Source organism: Agelaius tricolor, unplaced genomic scaffold (assembly GCF_023055355.1).
Source record: "Agelaius tricolor isolate 1412-34295 unplaced genomic scaffold, bAgeTri1.0.p SCAF_111, whole genome shotgun sequence".
NCBI classification, from domain to species: domain Eukaryota; kingdom Metazoa; phylum Chordata; class Aves; order Passeriformes; family Icteridae; genus Agelaius; species Agelaius tricolor.
Window position 1 is genome coordinate 111,806 of NW_027269371.1, and position 9,530 is coordinate 121,335.

General features: G+C 61.1%; 2 protein-coding genes and 1 long non-coding RNA gene across 9 annotated transcripts; 2 read left to right on the plus strand and 1 right to left on the minus strand.

The window, feature by feature from the left end:
• Nucleotides 1-2,133: 2,133 nt before the first annotated feature.
• CTU1 (cytosolic thiouridylase subunit 1) lies at nt 2,134-5,993 on the plus strand (the record flags this gene model as incomplete). Its single annotated transcript, XM_071419576.1, has 2 exons — nt 2,134-2,410; nt 4,066-5,993. Coding segments are annotated over exons 1-2 (2,205 nt in total), but the record flags the coding sequence as incomplete, so codon positions are not given.
• Nucleotides 5,994-6,039: 46 nt separating this feature from the next.
• Nucleotides 6,040-7,997, plus strand: DMKN (dermokine). Of its 7 annotated transcripts, none has more exons than XM_071419568.1 (3): nt 6,040-6,327; nt 6,502-7,343; nt 7,431-7,997. In XM_071419568.1, the coding sequence occupies exons 1-3, from the start codon at nt 6,061-6,063 to the stop codon at nt 7,768-7,770; spliced, it is 1,449 nt and encodes a 482-aa protein (XP_071275669.1). In that variant the 5' UTR covers nt 6,040-6,060; the 3' UTR covers nt 7,771-7,997. The 7 variants fall into 7 exon arrangements, with proteins under 7 accessions (XP_071275669.1, XP_071275671.1, XP_071275668.1 ...); XM_071419570.1 differs by having other exon boundaries at nt 6,502-7,127; nt 7,257-7,997; XM_071419567.1 differs by having other exon boundaries at nt 6,502-7,099; nt 7,136-7,997.
• Nucleotides 7,596-8,588, minus strand: LOC139586286 (uncharacterized). The gene is made up of 5 exons (XR_011677686.1): nt 8,547-8,588; nt 8,256-8,438; nt 8,026-8,091; nt 7,874-7,906; nt 7,596-7,699 (listed from the first exon to the last, which is right to left on the minus strand). It is a non-coding gene; the product is annotated as an uncharacterized lncRNA (long non-coding RNA).
• Nucleotides 8,589-9,530: the final 942 nt, after the last annotated feature.

The following is a 9,530-nucleotide window of genomic DNA, read 5'->3' on the forward strand; positions in this document are numbered from 1 at the left end:
GCCCTCGGTGCTGCTGCGCTCGCGCTCGCTGCTGCCCTTCTGCCGCCGCTGCTTCCTCAGCGCCTTCGAGGCCGAGGCCCTGCAGGCGCTGCTGCAGCCGGGCCCGGGCATCCCGCCCCAAAATCACGGGGTTTCGCCCCAAAATCACGGGGTTTCGCCCCAAAATCCTGGGGTCCTGCCTCAAAGCCCAAAAAACCCCGGGGTTCCATGTCAAAAACCCGAGGTTTCAGCCCAAAATCCCGGGGTTTTGCCCCAAAATTCTGAGGTTCTGCCTCAAAATTCCGGGGTTTCACCTCAAAATCCTGAGGTTCTGCCTCAAAATTCCGGGGTTTTGCCTCAAAATCCTGAGGTTCTGCCTCAGAATTCCGGGGTTTCGCCCCAAATTCCCGGGGTTCTGCCTCAAAGCCCAAAAAACCCCGGGGTTCCGTGTCAAAACCACGAGGCTTCACCCCAAAAATCTGAGGTTCGGCCTCAAAATTCCGGGGTTTCGCCTCAAAATTCCGGGGTTTCGCCCCAAAATTCCGGGGTTTCACCCCAAAATTCCGGGGTTTTGCCTCAAAATTCTGGGGTTTCACCTCAAAATTCCGGGGTTTTGCCTCAAAATCCTGGGGTTTCAGCCCAAAATCCCGGGGTTTCACCCCAAAATCCTGGGGTTTCACCCCAAAACTTTGGCATTTCCCCCCAAAACCCCCTGAATTCCAGCCAAAATCCCACAAATTCCCCCCAAACCTTTCCAATTCTGCCCCGTGACTCCGAGATTTCACCCCAAAACTCCACAAATCTCCCCCAAAATTTGGGAATTTCACCCCAAATCTCGGGAGTTTCACCCCTAAACCCGGGAATTTCATCCCAAAACTGGGGAATTTCACCCCAAAACTCGGGAGTTTCACCCCAAAACTCGGGAATTTCACCCCAAAATGTGGGAATTTCGCCCCAAAACTCGGGAATTTCACCCTCCCAAAATTTGGGAATTTCACCCCAAAACTTGGGAGCTTCACCCCAAAACACGGAAATTTCGCCCCAAAACTCCAAATTTAGCCCTGATAACTCGGGAGTTTCACCCCAAAACCGGGGAATTTCGCCCCAAACCCCGGGAATTTCACCCCAAAACTCCACAATTAGCCCTGAGAACTCGGGAATTTCACCCCTAAACTCGGGAATTTCGTCCCAAAACTTGGGAATTTCACCCCAAAACTCGGGAATTTCTCCCCAAACCCCAGGAATTTCACCCCAAACCCCAGGAATTTCTCCCCAAAACTCGGGAATTTCGTCCCAAAACTCCAGAATTAGCTCTGTAAACATGGGAATTTCACCCCAAAACGCAGGAATTTCACCCCAAAACGTGGGAATTGACCCTGAAAACTCGGGAATTTCTCCCCAAAACTCGGGAATTTCACCCCAAAACTCCAGAACTAGCCCTGAAAACGTGGGAGTTTCACCCCAAAACTCGGGAGTTTCACCCCAAACCCTGGGAATTTCACCCCAAACCCCGGGAATTTCACCCCAAGCCTCGGGATTTTCACCCCAAACCCCGGGCATTTCCCCCCCAGACCCCCGTGATTTCCGCCCCCGGCGCTCCTGGCCGTGTCCCCGGGCGGGGGACGCGGTGGCCGTGGCCGCCTCGGGGGGCAAGGACAGCACGGTCCTGGCTCACCTGCTGGCCCAGCTGAACCTGCGGCGGCGCCTGGGGCTGCGCCTGGCGCTGCTGGGCGTGGACGAGGGCATCGAGGGCTACCGGGACCACGCCCTGGGCGTGCTCCGCGCCGTGGGGGCGGGGCTGCCCCTCCCCCTCCTGCTGGTCTCCCACCGGGAGCTCTTCGGGTGGGGCGTGGACGAGCTGGGCCCCGTCCTGGGCGGGCGCAGCCGCTGCACCGTGTGCGGGGTGTTCCGGAGACACGCGCTCGACAGGGCGGCCCGGGAGATGGGAGCGGACTGGATCGCTACTGGTGAGCACTGGGAGGCACTGGGTTATACTGGGAGGGCACTGGGGGCACTGGGCGGGCGCAGCCGCTGCACCGTGTGCGGGGTGTTCCGGAGACACGCGCTCGACAGGGCCGCCCGGGAGATGGGAGCCGACTGGATCGCCACTGGTGAGCACTGGGAGGCACTGGGAGGGGATTTAGAGTCATTGGAATGGACTGGGAGGGACTGGGTTATACTGGGAGGGCACTGGGCGGGCGCAGCCGCTGCACCGTGTGCGGGGTGTTCCGGAGACACGCGCTCGACAGGGCGGCCCGGGAGATGGGCGCCGACTGGATCGCTACTGGTGAGCACTGGGAGGCACTGGGTTATACTGGGAGGGCACTGGGGGCACTGGGCGGGCGCAGCCGCTGCACCATGTGCGGGGTGTTCCGGAGACACGCGCTCGACAGGGCCGCCCGGGAGATGGGAGCGGACTGGATCGCCACTGGTGAGCACTGGGAGGCACTGGGAGGGACTGGGAGGGACTGGGATATACTGGGAGGGGGTTGGGAGGGACTGGGTTATACTGGGATGGACTGGGAGGGAACTGGGATATACTGGGATGGACTGGGAGGGGCTCGACAGGGTGGCCCGGGAGATGGGCGCCGACTGGATCGCCACTGGTGAGCACTGGGAGAGACTGGGAGGGGACTGGGAGGGGATTTAGAGTCATTGGGAGGGACTGGGAGGGCATTGGGACAGGTTAAAGGGGGACTGGTTTGTACTGGGAGGGACTGGGAGGGGGTTGGGAGTGGCCGGGAGGGGACTGGGATGGACTGGGAGGGGCTGGGATGGGACTGGGAGGGAACTGGGAGGGACTGGGTTATACTGGGAGGCGGTTGGGAGGGACTGGGTTATACTGGGAGGGACTGGGAGGGAGTTAGGAGTCATTGCAATGGACTGGTTTATACTGGGAGGGCACTGGGAGGGATTGAGTTATACTGGGAGGGGTTTTGGAGTCACTGGGATGGACTGGGAGGGGACTGGGATAGACTGGGAGGGGACTGGGGTGGACTGGGATGGACTGGGAGGGGCTGGAGAGAGCGGCCATAGAGATGGGAGCCGCTACTGATGAGCACTGGGTTATACTGGTTTGTACTGGGAGGGACTGGGAGGGGGTTAGGAGTCATTAGGAGGAACTGGGAGTCACTGGGATGGACTGGTTTGTACTGGGAGGGGACTGGGAGGGACTGGGAGGGACTGGAGAGAGCAGCATGGGAGATGGGAGCCGATACTGGCGAGCACTGGGTTATACTGGTTTGTACTGGGAGGGCACTGGAGATGCACTGGTTTGTACTGGGAGGGCACTGGGAGGGACTGGTTTGTACTGGGAGGGACTGGGAGGTCACTGGGTTATACTGGGAGGGCACTGGTTTGTACTGGGAGATTTGTCATTCTTACTGGGAGGTCCCTGGTCTTTACTGGGAGGTCACTGGTTTGTACTGGGCAGGTCACTGCTGGTCACTGGTAGTGACTGGGGGTCACTGGTCACTCATGGTCACCGGTGGTCAATCGTGGTCATTGGTGGTCACTGGTGGTCACTCATGATCATTGGTGGTCACTGGTGGTCACCAGTGGTCACTGGTGGTCACTGGTGGTCACCAGTGGTCACTTGTGGTCATTGGTGGTCATTGGTGGTCACTGGCAGTCATTGGTGGTCACTTGTGGTCACTCGTGGTCACTGGTCACTGGTGGCCATCAGTGGTTCCCGGTGGTCACTCGCGGTCACTCATAGTCACTCATGGCCTCTGCTGGTCACCACGGTGGTCACTCATGGTCACTGCTGGTCACTCGTGCCCACTGGTGGTCACTCGTGGTCACTGCTGGTCACTGCTGGTCCCCAGTGGTCACTCATGGTCACTGCTGGTCCCCAGTGGTCACTGCTGGTCACTGTTGGTCACTGCTGGTCCCCGGTGGTCACTCATGGTCACTCATGGTCACTGTTGGTCACTGCTGGTCCCCAGTGGTCACTGTTGTTCACTGCTGGTCCCTGGTGGTCACTGCTGGTCACTGCTGGTCCCCAGCGGTCACTGTTGGTCACTGCTGGTCACTGCTGGTCCCCGGCGGTCACTCATGGTCACTCCCGGTCCCTGCTGTCCCCAGGCCACAACGCCGATGACATGGCCGAGACGGTGCTGATGAATTTCCTGCGCGGGGACGTGGCGCGGCTGCGGCGCGCGGCCAACGAGGCCACCCTGGCCACCAACCTCAACATGGCCGCCACCAACCTCAACATGGCCGCCAACCTCAACCTGGCCGCCAACGGGGCCACCAACGTCACCATGGCCACCAACGAGGCCACCCTGGCCACCAACCTCAACATGGCCACCAACCTCAACATGGCCGCCGCCAACCTCAACATGGCCGCCAACGGGGCCACCAACGTCACCATGGAGACCAATGAGGCCACCCTGGCCACCAACCTCAACATGGCCGCCACCAATGGGGCCACCAATGTCACCATGGAGACCAACGGGGCCACCATGGCCACCAACCTCAACATGGCCGCCAACGGGGCCACCATGGCCACCAACCTCAACATGGCCGCCAACCTCAACATGGCCACCAACGGGGCCACCAACGTCACCATGGAGACCAACGAGGCCACCAATGTCACCATGGAGACCAACAAGGCCACCCTGGCCACCAACCTCAACATGGCCGCCACCAACCTCAACATGGCCGCCACCAACCTCAACATGGCCACCAACGGGGCCACCATGGAGACCAACGGGGCCACCATGGCCACCAACGGGGCCACCAACGGGGCCACCATGGAGACCAACGAGGCCACCAACGTCACCATGGAGACCAACGGGGCCACCCTGGCCACCAACCTCAACATGGCCACCACCAACGGGGCCATCATGGAGACCAACGAGGCCACCATGGCCACCAACGAGGCCACCCTGGCCACCAATGAGGTCACTGTGGCCACCAACGAGGTCAACGTGGCCACCAACGAGGTCAACGTGGCCACCAACAGCACCAGTGAGGCCACCATGGCCACCAACAGGACGGTGGCCACCAATGAGGTCTCGGGGGCCACCAACGAGGTGGGTGCAGCCAATGACAACAACGAGGTCACCGTGGCCACCAATGAGGTCTCAGGGGCCACCAACAAGAACCAAACAAAACCCAATGAGCACCCAAGGAAATTTGGTGAGAACTCAATGGAACCCAACGAGAACTCAACAAAGCCCAATGAGGAACCAACAAAACCCAACGAGAACCCAACGGAACCCAACGAGAACTCAACAAAACTCAATGAGAGCTCAGTGGAACCCAACAAGAACTCAACCCAACTCAAAGAGAACCCAACGGAACCCAACGACAAGTTGACAAAACTCAACAAGAACTCAACGAAACTCAACGTGATCCCATTAAAACCCAACAAGAACTCAACCCAACTCAATGAGAACCCAACAGAACCCAAGAAGAGCTCAACGAAACCCAATGACAACCCAACAAAACTCAACGACGACTCAACAAAACCCAACAAGAACTCAATGAAACTCAAAGACAACTCAACGAAACCCAACAAGAACCCAACAAAACCCAACAAGAACTCAACAAAACCCACCAAGAACCCAACGCAACCCACCAACCCCGCCAGGAGCCCCAGCGTGGCCACCCCCTGGCCCACGGTGCCGCGGCTGAAGCCGCTGCGCCACGCGTCGCAGAAGGAGATCGTGCTCTACGCCCACTTCCTGGGGCTGCCCTACGCCAGCGCCGAGTGCCGCCACGCGCCGCTGGCGTTCCGTGGGCACCCGCGGGCGCTGCTGAAGGACCTCGAGGCGGCGCGGCCGGCGGCGGTGGCGGCGCTGGCGCACTCGGGGCGGCGCCTGGCGCTGGGGGCGGCGCCGGGCGCGGGGGCGGCGCCGGGGGCGTGCGGGCGCTGCGGCGCCGCGGCCAGCGGGGAGCTGTGCATGGCCTGCGTCCTCCTGGCCGCGCTCGACAGGGGGAGGCCCAAGCTGGCGCTGGGCAAGAGAGGGGTCAGGGTGGCCAGAGATGGGGATGGGGGTGGTGGTCATTGGGGTCATCAGGATGGACCTGGGGGGCTGTGGGGTGGTGGGCAGGGGGGTGGTGGTCAGCAGGATGGGGTTGGTGGTCACCAGGATGGGGTTGGTGGTCATCGGGATGGGGTTGGTGGTCACCGGGATGGGGTTGGTGGTCATTGGGGTGGGGTTGGTGGTCAGCAGGATGGGGTTGGTGGTCATTGGGGTGGATGTGGGCAAGGGGGTGGTGGTCAAGGGAGTTGTGGCTGCAGGGGTGGTGGTCAAGGGATTGGTGGGCACCAGGATGGGGTTGGTGGTCAGCAGGATGGGGTTGGTGGTCATTGGGGTGGGGTTGGTGGTCATTGGGGTGGGGTTGGTGGTCACCAGGATGGGGTTGGTGGGCAGTGGGGTGGATGTGGGCAGTGGGGTGGTGGTCATTGGGATGGGGTTGGTGGTCATTGGGATGGGGTTGGTGGTCATTGGGATGGGGTTGGTGGTCATTGGGATGGGGTTGGTGGCCGTTGGGGTGGATGTGGGCAAGGGGGTGGTGGTCAAGGGAGTTGTGGCTGCAGGGGTGGTGGTCAAGGGATTGGTGGCCACCAAGATTGTGGTCAAGGGGTTGGTGGCCACCAGGATGGGGTTGGTGGTCACCAGGATGGGGTTGGTGGTCACCAGGATGGACATGGTGGTCAGTGGGGTGGTGGTCAAGGGAGTTGTGGCTGTAGGGGCAGTGGTCAAGGGGTCAGTGGTCACTTCAGGGCTGGTGAGGGGGAGTGTGGTGACCACGGTGACCACCAGGGTTCTGGTGGCCCTGCTGTCCCTGTTGGTGACCCTGGTGTCCCTCAGAGGTTTGGTGGCCCTGATGGCCCTCAAGGTTCTGGTGGCCCTGGTGTCCCTGTTGGTGTCCCCAGTGTCCATCCAATGTCCACCCCGGTGGCCGTGGAGCTGCAGGGCCCTGGTGGTGTCCATGGTGTCCATGGTGGTGACCCTGGTGGTGTCCATGGTGTCCATGGTGGTGTCCATGATGGTGGCCATGGTGTCCATGGTGGTGGCCATGGTGTCCCCAGTGTCCGGCCGGTGGCCGCCCCGGTGGCCGTGGAGCTGCAGGGCCCTGGTGGTGACCCTGGTGTCCCTCAGAGGTTTGGTGGCCCTGGTGTCCATGGTGGTGTCCATAGTGTCCCCAGTGTCCCCATTGGTGTCCCCAGTGCCCGGCCGGTGGCCGCCCCGGGGGCCGTGGAGCTGCAGGGCCCTGCTGTCCATGATGGTGTCCATGGTGTCCATGGTGGTGTCCCTCAGAGGTTTGGTGGCCCTGGTGGCCCTGGTGTCCGGCCGGTGGCCGCCCCGGTGGCCGTGGAGCTGCAGGGCCCTGGTGGCCATGGTGGTGTCCATGGTGGCCATGGTGGCCATGGTGGCCATTTTGGTGTCCCCGGTGCCCGGCCGGTGGCCGCCCCGGTGGCCGTGGAGCTGCAGGGCCCTGCTGTCCATGATGGTGTCCATGGTGGCTCTGGTGGCCATTTTGGTGTCCCCAGTGTCCGGCCGGTGGCCGCCCCGGTGGCCGTGGAGCTGCAGGGCCGGGCCGGGCGCTCGGAGCGGCGCCGCCTCAGCGCCTTCGGCCACGGCCGGAGAGACCCGGGGGGGACACGGGCGGGGCTGGGGGACATCTGGGACTTCTGAGGGGACACCTGGGGGGACACACCTGGGGGGACACCTGGGGACATCTGGGACTTCTGAGGGGACACCTGGGGGGGGGCACACCTGGGGGGACACCTGGGGACACCTGGGGACACCTGGGGACATCTGGGACTTCTGAGGGGACACCTGGGGGGGGACACCTGGGGGGAGACACCTGGGGACACCTGGGGACACCTGGGGACATCTGGGACTTCTGAGGGGACACCTGGGGGGGGACACACCTGGGGGGACACACCTGGGACAGCTGGGGACACCTGGGGACATCTGGGGACATCTGGGACTTCTGAGGGGACACCTGGGGGGACACCTGGGGACACACCTGGGAGAGCTGGGGACACAGCTGGGACAGCTCTGGGGACACCTGGGGACACACCTGGGACAGCTCTGGGAATACCTGGGGATGAACACCTGGGGACAGCTGGGACTTCTGAGGGGACACCTGGGGGGGACACACCTGGGGGGACACACCTGGGACAGCTCTGGGGACACCTGGGGACAGCTGGGGACACCTGGGGGGACACACCTGGGGACACCTGAGACACCTGGGACAGCTGGGACTTCTGAGGGGACACCAGGGGACATCTGGGACTTCTGAGGGGACACCTGGGAGGGGACACCTGGGACATCTGGGGACAGCTGAGGGGACACCTGGGACAGCTCTGGGGACACCTGGGGACATCTGGGACTTCTGAGGGGACACCTGGGGGGACACACCTGGGGACAGCTGGGAGAGCTGGGGACACCTGGGGACATCCAAAATGCACCTGGGGACAGCTCTGGGGACACCTGGGACTTCTGAGGGGGCACACCTGGGGGGGGACACACCTGGGACAGCTGGGGACACCTGAGGGGACACCTGGGACACCTTGGACAGCTCTGGGGACACCTGGGGACAGCTGGGGACATCTGGGACTTCTGAGAGGACACCTGGGGGGGGACACCTGGGACATCTGGGACTTCTGAGGGGACACTTGGGGACATTTCTGGGGTGAGTTTTGGGGTCCCCTGGGGACATTTTTGGGATTTTTTTTGGACATTTTTGGGGTCCTGGGATCAATTTTTGGGTCTTTGGGGACATTTTGGGGTCCCTGGGGTCATTTTGGGGACATTTTTGGGGTCTTCAGGGATATTTTGGGGGTCCCAGGTGACTTTTGGGAGATTTTTGGGGTCATTTTTAGGGTCCCTTGGGGAATTTTTGGGATCATTTGGGGACATTTTGGGGTATTTGAGGACTTTTTGGGGTTCCTTGGGGACATTTTAGGGACATTTTGGGGTTCTTTGCAGACATTTTGGGTCCTTGAAGGGACATTTTTGGGGACATTTTTGGGTTCTTTTGGGACATTTTGGGGTCCCTGGGGACATTTTTGGGGACACTTTTGTGGTTTTGGGGATTTTTTGGGGTCATTTTTGGGACATTTTTGATTTTTCTGGGGACATTTTTGGTGGTTTTGGGACATTTTGCGTCCCCGGGGCTGTCGAAGGGGGCGTGGCCAGCGGGGTTTATGCAAATAAGCCGCGGCATTGGGGGCGTGGCCAGCGGGGTTTATGCAAATGAGCCGCTGTTGTGGGGGGGGAGCCGTGCCTGTACAAACCAATAAAGCGCGATTAAATCATTAATTATGCAAATGAGGCGCGTTTGTCAGCGGGGGGGCTCATTAACCAGCCGGGAGGGGGCGGGGAATTATGCAAATTAAGGGTCTGTTTATGGAAATTAACAGGGCGGTTATGCAAATGAGGCGCGGCGAACGCGGAAGCGCGGCGGGGCTGCGCAAGTGAGCGCTATGCAAATGAGCGACATGCAAATGAGCGATATGCAAATAACAATGTGGGGCGGATAAAAGGCGCGGCCTGATTTCCATATAAGGAGAGGATTGAACC